Source organism: Centruroides vittatus, unplaced genomic scaffold, assembly GCF_030686945.1.
Source record: "Centruroides vittatus isolate TY-2023 unplaced genomic scaffold, ASM3068694v2 contig_628, whole genome shotgun sequence".
Taxonomy (NCBI): domain Eukaryota; kingdom Metazoa; phylum Arthropoda; class Arachnida; order Scorpiones; family Buthidae; genus Centruroides; species Centruroides vittatus.
Window position 1 is genome coordinate 6,458,350 of NW_027122385.1, and position 13,698 is coordinate 6,472,047.

The 13,698-nt window shown below is 31.1% G+C and overlaps 1 protein-coding gene across 1 annotated transcript; it reads right to left on the bottom strand.

Annotated features, from left to right (window-relative positions):
- Window positions 1-661: 661 nt before the first annotated feature.
- Window positions 662-7,303, bottom strand: LOC136979506 (patched domain-containing protein 3-like). Its single transcript, XM_067275513.1, has 3 exons — window positions 7,026-7,303; window positions 5,333-5,814; window positions 662-2,292 (listed from the first exon to the last, which is right to left on the bottom strand). The coding sequence occupies exons 1-3, from the start codon at window positions 7,301-7,303 to the stop codon at window positions 662-664; spliced, it is 2,391 nt and encodes a 796-aa protein (XP_067131614.1).
- Window positions 7,304-13,698: the final 6,395 nt, after the last annotated feature.

Genomic DNA, 13,698 nt, shown 5'->3' on the forward strand with positions numbered 1-13,698 from the left:
TTAAAAAGTTCCAAGCTGGGTGGAAGTGCGAAAGGTGGAAGTTTTCACAACCTTTAAACACCCAGCGTATAGCCCGATTTAGCTCCGAGCGACATTCACCTCTTTCCTGAACATAAAAAGTGCATGTGTTATCAATCATAAAGAGCATATGCTATCAATATCACATGGACGCACATCATTCTTCGCTGAGAACAGAGAGAGAGAGAATTGATAAATAACCAATCACGCTTTTCAGAAATTACTTCACCTCCTTCCAGACCAAAAGCTTCATTGATGAAAAACAAAGAATAAAACAAAAAAATAACGAAATCCAGAGACTAATAGGTGACTGACAGATAGGAGTGATGAACATTCTTGTTTATTTGTACTTAACCTTGCCTTTATCTTCCCGAGAGGCTAATTCCTGGAGTCCAGAGTGACTCTTACTCTTGAGCTTTAAATGTCTGTTTTTTTTTTTTTTTTTTGTCTAACCCGGAGGTGTGTACGACAAAACACGTCTGGTGGCAGGCCCCCTACCCTAAAATTGTATAATCTAATTCATTCACGGTTCCCGAGCCCTTATACAATGCAATAAATATAATAGATCAAAACATGAAATATTTCTTAAATTTAATACTCAGATTTGTCAAGTTATTAATAACACTAATTTAAGTAATTAGCATTATTCAATAAACAAAGTATTATTATGATTTAAACCTTCAATTTCAGTTAGTTCATTTCCTGTGAATTCGACTTTTTGTGTAGAACTTTTCAAACATGAAGGGATGAGATCTACAAGACTTAGTATTATAGGCAATATAACAAGACTATGAAATAAAGCTAATATAACCATTAACGTTATAATTTTAAAAACAACAACGAACGATTCTGATGGACCAAAATATAACACCGAAATACTCAATAAAGTAGATATACAAGCTTGAGTTACAGGATATCCAGCAGCATATAAACAACTTTTGATTTTCTCGTTCGGTGTTTTCTTTTCGCAATTGATAAATGCGTAAGCCATATGAACTGTGTAATCTACACAAAATCCAGTACTCATCACTAACGTTACTAAAGTGGTAGTATTCACAGTCGCGTTCCATAAAGATATGTATCCAATCAATCCAATTTGAATTGAAACGATAGTGATGGTAACAGACAAAAGAAATAATACGTTTGGAGTGAATAGAAGAAACACTAAATTTACTACCGCGGCCGCAGAACAGACAGCAGTTATACAGTTTGAAAGAATATTAATATACAATTCATAATATATAAATAGAAAATTGTATGCAATAACAGGAATTTTGTTTTTATCGGCAATTTTTCTTACATTTTGAAAGAAAAACTTTTCGTCAATTCGAGATTCTGCATCCACACTTGAAATGTGAAATCTCGATGCAGTAATTTTATCACCTGCTTCGTTAAAAACAACATCGTTTCTAAACCTATTTGCAAATTTAACTTTTAAGAAAACATTTTTAAATGCATTCAGGAAGTCTTCGGAGTCACTCAAATTGTAACCCGAAAGTGAAAACTCTGCAACTGGAGATTTAGTAAACGCCAGAAACTCTCTCAGCCAACTTTCTGTAATGGACGAATCGGATATAAATGGAGCAGACTCGAAACTTTGCAGGAGATCTTCTATGTCATTTTGAACAGTTAAATTCGAATAGTCTAATGTCTGATTTATGACTATTTGCACTTGGTGACTATAATTCGAAAAATACCTGTATTCAAGGTTTAGATATTCACGTGCATATGAAAAATAAGAGAAAAGTTTAATTATATTCTCTCCTTCTTGAATAAATTTCATACAGTACACTGCAGCAGCAAGATAAGTTATAAACAAGATGATTACAATAATTTTGCTAATTGATTTTCCAATTATTTCGCCTAAAACATTACTGAAGAATACCATGAAAATATTTTCTTTGTTATTCTGTTTTGATATCACTTGTACTCTGTTTTCAAGTTTTATATGAATGCGCTTGATCGGCCAGCAAAAGACAGAATGCAGCTTATTCTTCTCTCTGTATCCATCAAGTGCCATAAGTCCTCCGAAAAAGAATAACTGAAAAATATAGTCAAAGACTATTGCTAGAACTGAATAGGCACAGATTATATGAATAACTTTGTAAGGTGTTACAAATCCAACGCAGAATGCAAGAAAATTGGTTAGAGACGTAATCGTGATGGACACCGCAGCTTCGGCATATGCTTCTTTCATTCTGTCAGGTACAGAAGCATTGACATCAGTTCTTCTCCACGCAGCTATCATTATAAATGCATCGTCTACACCAATTCCTGGAATATTCATAAAAATATTCAATTAAAACTTAAAATATTTCTACATAAAATCTTCTTCATAAGTTTCAAAGAATAAATTTATTACTGATTAAAGTTTTAATGAAGTTGGGAACGATCTTATGACAGTGGTTATTTTCGCTACTAATCATTGTGAAGTGTTACTACTGAGTAGAAGAAAACGTTTTCTTGAGATAAGCATTCTTTTATAGCCTAACAAATATGGAGAATATACCTACATATATGTAGCTTCAAGAAACTGCATGCTTTTTGTCTTATACTGTCTTTACGTTTAAGATTAATCGATAATTATGGATAAAGTAAAGCTATTTCAAGCAGTAAAATGAAACTGTAGAATCTACGGTTTATTTCCTAGTTCTTCTGAGTTATGTTTTTTATATTGACGTATTCTCAAAGGAAGAAACATTAAAATATATATAAATTGATTGTACATTTTTCTTTTGTTAGTATTATGGAGCATGAAAGTAGACATAACATATTTGGCAAGTTTTTCGTTATATTATTTTCAGTTTGTTACCAGATTACAAACGAACAGCTTAATTAACTATAAACAAAATTAACTTAGTTACTCTTTTGAGGGAAACGGACTTCAATAACATTGAAGATCAGATATACTTTATAAATTCATATTTTCGAAAAGTAAATAACTATTCCTGAGTATTCCTGAAAAATAAATAACTATTTCGTAATAACAGAGCAACTATAGATCAAATCTCCACAACAAGGTTAATTCCGGGGAAATGCTCCGAGTACAATATTGATATACACCAACTTTTCATCGACTTTAAAAAAGCTTATGATAGTATTAAAAGAAAAAAGTTTGGGAGAGTCTCCAGGAATTGGGAATACCTCAAAAACTTATAAATATAACAAAGTTAACTTTGGAGAAGACGGAAGGCAGAGTTAAGATCCAGGAATATACGTCAAGAGCATTTGCAATAAAGAAAGGACTCAAACAGGGAGATGCACTTTTGACAGTTTTATTTAACTTAGTATTAGAAGTGGTAATGAGAAAAGTATAGGATGTAAATGCAGGAGGAATGATTTTTAAGAAACATTTACAGTGCTTAGCATTTGCGGATGATTTATTGGAGAGTTTTGGGGAGGATTTATTGCAGAGTTTTATTGGGGAGATCTAGAGAGGTAATCGAAGAGGCACTTAAAATAATGGATGAAGTAGCAATAGATAAAGGCCTAACAGTTAATGATGAAAAAACAAAATATATGAAGTTAATTAGAAAAGATTGTCAGGAGCTAAGTGGACAAATTCTACTTCTAAAAAACCATAAACTTAAACAGGTGAATAAATTTCCATACTTAGGAACTCAGCTAACAGAAAAGAACGAAATCGATGAAGAAATTAGGGCAAGAGTGACAGCAGGAAATAGAAGCTATTATACTTTAAGACGAATTCTAATATCTAAAGAAATATCAAGATGCAGTAAGATTAAAATATATAAAACTATTATAAGACCAGTAATCATGTATGGCTCCGAGGCTTGGACAGTGACAAGTAAACATGAAGAACAGTTGAGACAATTTGAGAGGAAGATTTTGAGAAGAATATATGGGCCAGTACAAGAGAGAGGAGAGTGGAGAATAAGAAGTAATAAAGAACTTGAATATTTATATGTAAATTCTGATATTGTGACAGAAATCAAAAGAGGAAAATTTCGATGGATTGGGCATTTAAAAAGAATGGACCCGGAGAGAAATGTGTCTCAAGTGTATAGAGAAAGACCAGAGAAGAGAAGGTGGGAAAGGGAGACCACGAAAAAGATGGGATGAGGATGTGGAGGCTGATTTGAGAAGGATGGGTGTGAGCTGCTGGAGAAGAAAGGATCAAGATAGAGAGGAATGGGTGAAAATCCTGGATGAGGCCAAGGTTCTTCAAGGACTATGAGGGCCAGAGAAAAGAAGAAGAAGAAGAAGAAGAAATAACTATTCCTGAGTGTATATTGAGTGATTTTATTCGCCAGGTATCTATTTTTACGACTCATTTTAATATGAATGTTTGTGTCAACGTAACTTGAAAACTGATTTTGCTACTTTACCGGTTTTTCGAAATTCCTAGGCTTTCAAATCAAGTTCTGTTAAATATATTTCAAGCAATTCATACGCATTTCGAGTCAAAAACACAATTTTTTTGGCTTTTCTTCAGTGAATGTAATTTTTATAAAACAATTATATACGTTATAAAAACTAGACAGTTCCAGATCTCACTACTAATTATAAATGGCAGTGCATTTATTGAATATTTTTAACAGTTGTTACGACTAAGACGTTTAAAATGCTTAAAGTTAAACTTCAATATCATCTATACTTTATTACCTCTGTATAGTTCTGAGATCGACCATATTGTCACTTTATGAAATGCAGAGAAGTGACAAAGTGAAAATATGTTCTTCACGTTACACATGATGGTACAGCATGCAAGTACGCATATCGTATAGTATATACAACAATTTAAATAGCAAATATTCACTGGTAAAAAATTAATTGCTATGCTTTCTCAATCGCCTGACGACCTAGTTCCATCAATCTGAATACATCTTATTTCTTCTGTGGCAAAGACACTTACAAATTGTGTTTTGAAAGTATGTTGTAAACTTGGTAGCTTGCAAAGATAGTAACAGGCTGTGTAAGAGAATCATCACTAAGCAGTATAGACAAGTGTTAAATACGTCATTTATCGCATTTCGGTTTTGATCATTAAAATGAGCGGTAGCCTCAGCATGGCTACAATCTCTGCACCGTATGAATACTGTATAAAATTAAAATTGATTGCTGTTCGATAAACTTATAGTGAGAATTTTCCAAACAAACGTTTTGCGATAGTGTTTACGGCATGTCGAAAATGTCACAACATATGGTTTCGTGTTTTGGTGAACTGAATAGAGATAACTTCATTACGATATTTACAATATGTAATTTTATCAGGAAAGGAATTCGCAATATAAGAATAAAATTTTTAAATATCTCATACTCATTTTTTATATCGAAATTCATTAACACATACCTGAAATCAGAAAGAAGATTATAACATTAATTGATGCGTAATCTATTCTGCAATAACACAGCAGACCAAATGCTGCAACAGTTGCTAAGAATGGTGATAGGCAACCAGCAATACCCAACCACGGTTTGCTACTGAGAAAATCAGTTGACAAGCAAGAAACTGCTGAAAATGTCAACATAATAGGAGCCACAATCAGAATAAGAGGCAATGCACCTTCGCCAATCCGGTTAATTTCATTATGAACAGAATGACTGAACATTTTAGATATTTTACTGTTGTTCAATTTAATGTTCGATAATATTTCTAAACACATCTGTTCCCATTTCAGTGCCACCTGTTTCTTCTCTTTTGTGGAGTGGTCCAGTTTGTAAACCAATCTAATTGCATTAAAATCTCGAATCACGTTTTTCTCATTTAAAATCACTCCTCCAAAATCAAGAGCAGACAGTACTAAAGTGTCCTCAAAGATGTCAACCGGATATCTGTAATTAATTTGTAAAATTATTTTTAAAATATTAACTAAAAATTTATTATAACTCTGAAATTCAACGAACTTATAATTTAAAATTATAAATATACATTATTTTTATATTAGGATTATTTTCTTACTGGTAAGAATTAATACTTAGACATTCGAACAGTTGCATGTAGTTATATGCAACTGTATTAAAATGTCTACGTATTACGTATTAAAATTAATTCACTGCAAAAATCATTCTATGATAAATATAATTCAAGATGTAAGTCATTTATGTAAGACATGCATGTTATCAGCGCAAAGATTTGTTAGTCACTCTCATTATAGTGGAACAGTCATGTTGATTATAAATAATGCGAACTCGACACAAAAAATAAATCCCGTTTCTTGCGGTATGACGAATTCAGCTGATACAGCAAAGACTAAACTAATTGTACTTCGTCTGGTAAATGAAAATGTCAGACAAACTTTATCAGGTTAAAGTCGAAATAACATTGTCGAACACAGTAACTTTGAAGGAAGATTAATCTTAATACGTAAAATTATTTTTTGTATTTTTATGTGTTTGTTCAAGAGTTAATTGTAAATAAAGATATTTATTTACATTTAACTCTTGAACAAACACATAAAAAAACAAAAAATAATTTTACGTATTAAGATTAATCTTCCTTCAAAGTTACTGTGTTCAATGTTATATATACATATATGTACACTAATTTCTGAAATGTATAATAAATGCTATTAATATTAAAAGAAATAATACTGTTTTGGCTATTACAGCAATTTTCCACAACTCACTACATATGAACTCATCAATGACAGCTATAAAGCCAATGAACATGGGTTCGTGCCTGGCCAAAAAAACTGCCATGAGGAGTTTACAGCCAGAAATCAACATATAAATTTTCGCTATGCTAATAAATACGGGTATAATCAAGAGGATATTATGTCTGAAACGTAGTAACTGAACCATAAATACGAATCTAATATTTCTACATTAGTGTTAATGCATTAATAAATGTATTGAACATTAAGTAAAAAATTGCTGCATGTTACTTCATTAAAGTGCTCGTGATATTAAGAAATTTCTACGAAGCAAATAATTTATACTGGAAACAAATTGAACATTACCAATCCTATTTTACAACGACTACAAAGTTCATTTTAGACAGTTTAAAATGGACAAATTCCATTAAAAAAATAATAAAAACTTACTTGATGTTGTATTTTGCTTTCTTGATGTCATTTGTTTTTCCTTTCAGAGCCAAAGCATAATTTTCATGGCAAATATTCTTCTCCGTCTTACAACACAAATCTTCGTAATGCACGAATGCGTTATCCCAAAGTATGGTGACATTCCGTATAATTTCGTCGAGTTTGATGACATCTTCAATTATTGATTCCTCCAATACAGATGTCCCGTTTTTAGGAGTAACAATTATTCCTGCGGTTGCATCGAATCTTGTTAATCTTCTGAAATTACATTGTGACATGTTAAGAGGAAAAATCGATTCAATAGTTGCTCTGTCAATCAAGCTTCTTGCATTGGATGGAATATAAAGATATTCAATATCCGTTTGTAACGGAATATTTAATAGTCCGGTTGCTAAAACCAGTGACATTATAAAGGAGACTGCAACATATATCTGAGGATAGTATCCTATATTATATCCAATACGAGATAATGCAATAGAGACAATTCTTCTTATATTTCTATGCTTCACTTTCATTCTAAAATCGTAAAATAAGTAATAAAAATTTCGTGAAATCGATCTCTATAAGAAGAAATTCTTTTCTGAAATTAATAATACTATAAAATAAATATTGACGTAAGGCTTCCCTTACGTCAATATTTATTTTATAGTATTAGTAGTAGTATATTATAGTATAGTAGTAGTTATACAAGGGTTATTCAATGTTGATGCTTGATAAAGATAGTGTGTTAAAACAAGTTATTAATTTGAAAATGCTTGTATTTAATAAGCTTTCTTAAATGTTTTATTAAATATTAATCATTTTTATTTTTTCATCAGATAGACAAGTGTAAATTGTATTATTATCTAGTACAATATTATGATTTCAAAAAAGATAATACTAATTAAATTATCGTCATTCCACATATATATATATATATAAAACGTTACAAATTTTGTTCGATAAGAAAGTATATTAAGAGGCATAAGAAAAAAATTCATTATAATAAACCTGTCGTTTTGCAAATAAAATTCAGATCAAATTGTAATTTTTATTATTGACAAAGTAAACTTATTAACAAAACATTGTTTTTAGTTAATAAAATGTAATAAAATGAATAAAATTGAATTAAATATATTTACTTACGTTTTTTCCTTTTAATATTAAATAATAAATTCAGATAGATTTGTTCGACTTTCTATCTATTCAGTTTAAAGAAGGTATATAGTTATACATTATACACGTCCTCAGATAAGATGTAATCAAAAGTTTAAAGTTTAATCTGTCGATTATGTTAGTATAAATATTTTTAAAAGCCAGTCGTGTTTATCGTATTGGAAATTCGTAATATTAAATCTGTATAATCTAAAATGTAAACCTCCGGATGTCTACGTAATACGGACGTCTGTGCTCAATTGTAATAAGCGTTGTTTTACCATATTCAAGTTTGAAAGAGTTAACAGTAGATTAATGTTTCTTGTGAATATCAATATTAGTCCAAGTTTAAAAAAGGCTAAAATTTAGAAATGTAAATTTTAACCAGGAATGCAAATCGAAACATCTTAGTAAATTTCTACTATATCTGTCAATGTATTTGCAATATATTTTTTCTTGTAGTGTTATGGATTAGGATAGATTTTGTTTTTCGAATGTTACGTTAATAGCAGAGATATAAAACAATAGGCGTAGTCACTCGATGAATATTGAAACGCTACGGGAAGAGGTCAGACGTAACATAATACACTTAACTTCTGATAGAGAAAGCTTTAAGTGTTGCATTATAGCAGTCAAATCTTCCAAGAGAATCAAGTAACAGTAGGAAAAGTAATTATTACCTCAAGGCAAAGTTAAAACAAATAATCTTTCTCAACCGTTAAACTGAATTGATAACAAATTTTTTATATTAAGCATTTTTTATCAGTCGTTCGAGATTGAACTTAAATAATAAAGAAGTAGACTATACCATTGCTTTCAGTTTTTACTTTATTTCACTTTACATCTTTTCTGTTCTATGGGAAATAATAGAGTCGTTTTCTCAAATGCTCACTACGAGTTTTGTCAAACCCCGAATACAGATGACAGAATAATGACAGAAGAATTCTGGATAGACTGTCTATGACAAATTCGTGGACTTGGGTTTGATTTGGTATGTGGGATACTGCAACCTCACACAAGAGCGATGTCATGAAGACTTTTGTGGCTAACTGGTTGTATTCAGGTATTAGACACATGAAGAAAAGTGAAAACGCCATATAATTAGCACGTTGGACAGGCAAAAATTTGCCACCAAATATCAGTATTTCGTACTTTTATTCCCACCACCATTGACGAGTTAATTTATCCGGTATGTGATAAATTTTATCATTAAACTTCAAGCAGATAGGACTAATTACATGATGTACAGTATTAAAAATCTATAACAACTAATTACTTCAACTCACTTTATATTCGGCAAAACGAATGTATTGTTTGATCAAAGTAAGTTAAAAATCTGCAAGAATGAGCATTAATAACCTGGTGTAACTTATAACAGTACAGTAGACCCGCCTATAACACGGTAGTATCTACCGTGTTATAGGAGGGTCTACTGTATACGTTCCATGTTATATGAATCCGTGTTGTACGAGTCACTTAAATACATGAGCCAATCACAGTTCGGCACTTGTGCAGTTTAGGGTTACGGCTGTTTGAAAGGTTTTCTTCCATAAAATTAATCGATTCTAGACTAATTTGACTCAACATTCCAAATCACGTATAATTTTTTGGGAATAATCCATATAAATTATGCTATAAACAAAAAATTGTAGGATTACTTACCGAGTGTGCACCGTTCGACGACGCCATTGCTTAAGCTTGTTTTCGTCGCGGAGCGGCTCATCGACGGCGGACGAGTGTTTCCTGATCACCGAATTTTTCGCAAAAAAATAACTTAACTTTGGAGACATCATTAATAAAAATATAATTTTTATGGCCGTTGAATAATAAATGTTTTTTTAATAAGTCCAGTGCTTTGGGTCTACTGTAATTGTTTTTGAAGTTCACTCTTGCTTGCTATTATACGAAATGTTGTTAGTATAGCTGCACAGATCAAGATATACAAACAGATAGAAAGCGTGTACAACGTGTTAACTTATATCAGCATATGATTATACAAACGCAGATTAATCTTAGGCGACCATGTTTATATGATGGACAGATTTATCTAAATTACTTTAATGATGAGTTTATTGGGCTACAATTTGAAAATCTTTAAATTCTCACTGTTGTCTGCTTGTCTTCCATTTATTAGTTTCGAGAAGGGAGTTAGATAGATTAATCTCTAGAGCGGATTTGGAAACCTTACGTTCAGGAGGCTCGGATTAACTGTATAGCATCTAATTACATAACCCGATAGTTACGTTATTTTAATTTAAATCATTTCCCTGAAAGCAGTTAATAGACGACTCAAATGTTAAAGGAAAAGTATCATGTACAGGGGCAAGACACTACACTACAGTAGCGAGTCGAAAATCGGAATCAATTGGGGACTGGGGTGTTCAGATTAGTCATTTATTCCCATTACCGACTCTACGAAAAAATATATTAACCTGTCCGATGTTCAAATTTTTCTCCGTTGCGTGTCGCTTCGTGTTGAATTTTTGTCGATTTTAAGCCTAACGTAAATTTTTATAATAATAATCGAGGCTATCGTATCGTTAAAAATTATTTCTGCATTTTGTACAAACAAAATAAATATATTAAAGAATATAAAAAACATAAAAATTATACTTTAGAAGTAAATCTAGTATCAAAAACGTTCGATTTAGCACGACACAGTCCGACTGAAAATCGTTCCGATTACCGGCGTTCCGATTAACGACTCTCTACTGTACTAATTTCAGGTGAAAAGCATATATTTTAAATTAAATATATTAAAAATATGATTAAAAATTGCAGCTCGGCATTGTGACAATGTTACAGTGAATAAATCCTCGTTATCAATTTCAGCCAATCAATCAATCAATTCTTTATTGTATGGACTTTAGTTAGTTACAAGGAAGTTATTTGTTACAAAATCGAAAATTAATGATAATATAATATTTAACAAGTTAATAATTTAGTAAAATATAGAGCAATAATCAGTTTTTTAGAAGCACGATATATTAATAATAATATTTTTGTTCCTAGTAATTTTAAATTTTACACACATTTTTCAAGTTTCGTATACTTGCATAGTACAATTAGTATATTTTTCAGGATCTATTGATAGTCTACTATTATACGTTAAGATATAATTTTGACCGCATCTCAAATGAAGAATTAATCGTTTAACATAATTTATATCCATAAGCAAATAATCTTCACACAAACGTCTTGGTTGTTGTTGTGTCAATTATATTGTTGTTTTAACACAACAATATAATTGAAGGGATTATTCTTTTCTAACAGAGACAAATCTTCTTGTATGCTTTGTTCACAGCACAGTCTTATAATTAACGGTTGATAGCATTCATCAGATAATGATTTTGACATAGCAATAGAAAAGATAAATCAAGTCAATCCAATCGATTTTGCAATGCAAACGCCCAATTATATGTGTAATTGTTTGTTATTGAGCACAATTTATGAAGTTATCATAGGTTAGTTTAACGTAACTTTTATCGTCTTTTTTATGAGCGGAATCCAAAATAAAATTATTACTTTTGTAGTAATTACCGATATTCTAGAGACTCGAAACTCCAAATCAACATGTACGCTGGAATTTTATTATATAACATGAAAATTTTTCGAAAATATGAAGCAATTACGATTTCCATTTTATTACAGTAAGTGATTGCTTATATAGCAGCGGTACAGATGAGATAATTGACTGAAAAAATTTCATATAAGTGAAAGCAGAATTGATTTTCGCTCTTGAGTGAATAGACAACATAGAACCCAGAGCCATTTTAGCCCTATACTGTGATTTTTCGCTTGTACGAATTGTTCAGAAAACGAAAATAAAACTCCCAAGTATACGTAATTTAAAGCAACTTGTAAAGGTTGGTTGTTAAGAAACCACTTTCACTGGCTAATACTTGAACTTTTTTCTTGAATACCATTACCTTTGTTTTTGAAACATTTATAGTTAATCCATAGTCACAACAAAATTTTTCTAGAAATGCAATTTTCTCTTGTAACATTAGTGAAGGGTCAGCCAAATTTAGGGTTATCGGAATACGTTAGTACATGTATCTCAGCTTGATCACAGAGAAAAATCCTAGGTAGACCAGATTTATCAACTCACACTATTAGACCATTGACATACAAATTAGGAAGCAGTGGGCTCAAAATCTCGTCCTGCAAAACTCCACAGTCGACACCAAATGAAACAGTTGTTTGAGATAATATTTTCACTGTTGCGGTAACTTTGAGATATATGCCAATAACAAGGTCAAGAAACTGTTTATTTATACCTATTGTTTCTAGTAGAACCCATAAAACTTTATGATTAACAGTGACAAAAACTGATCGAAAGTCCACAGAAATATCATAAAGCTATTCTCTGTTTTTTTATTATTTTTTATTTTTTTGCAATTTTAACTGTATTAATGTATTTAATATAAATATTTTATCTTTACAAAATCGGCCGGGTCGAATACCTGCTTGCTCCTGACACACAATCTCATATTTAAGTTTCCATACTTCTAGTCTTTTATTTAATAAGGATGTAAATAGTTTCCCAATTACAGTCACCAAAGAAATAGGACGATAGTTCATTACATTATCCAACTCATCTTATAGATTGAATTGATTAGGTATTCAATGCAAGCTTCTAGGAATTACAACTTCTTTTAATCTATTATAAACTTCCAATATTGCAAGCATTTTAAATATTCTGTTCGAAGAAAATCAAATCCAAGTGAGGTGTCAAATTTACAACGATTAATTGCTCTTTTTATCTCTTCCAATGTAAAGTCTGAGAATCTTTCTTCCCTTATTGGAAGCACTTGGAAGTCATTTATTTTACGGGTGTGACTTGGATAAAGATCAAGACTCAGAAACCACTAAAGGTCAAAATGTCAATCAAAGTGATGAAGGCTATATGTATGATACGTTTAATCAGGCTACCACTGATGAAATTTTAATGTCTATAATGGCGTTAGAAGACTTTTGAATGTAAAGTCTCAAATATTATAAGCCATTTAATAAACTGTAAAGAAGCTTGTTCTTTTGTAAATGTATGTTCTGATTTCTATCTTCTGTCAACTGTTATGTACCCCCTTGTAACAGGCGATTGCCTGTTATGACAATAAATTGATTGACTTGCATTATTGGTTAAAATTTACATTGCTAAATGCACTGGACTACAGACAGTCATTTCAACACATGGATTAATATTAATAATTAATATAAACTGCATGACGTCAAATGTTCCAAACATGAACATGGTTAAACAGAGCTTATTACAATCGACACCAAATTTTCCTACCAAGTGCACAACTGGAACTTTCTATTTTGGCCTACAATAACTATACGAATTCGCTGTTATACTTTCTGAATACGATAGAAAAGATTGGCATTTATAAAAATTATAAAACAACTTAATCAACAGTTTAAACTTTAAACTTTTGATAACATTTTATCTAACACATTTATACTGTATAACTATGAGCTTTCGGTACAGTGTATAGATAGAAAGCGACGAAAATTTCTCTAAATTTACTACTTAATA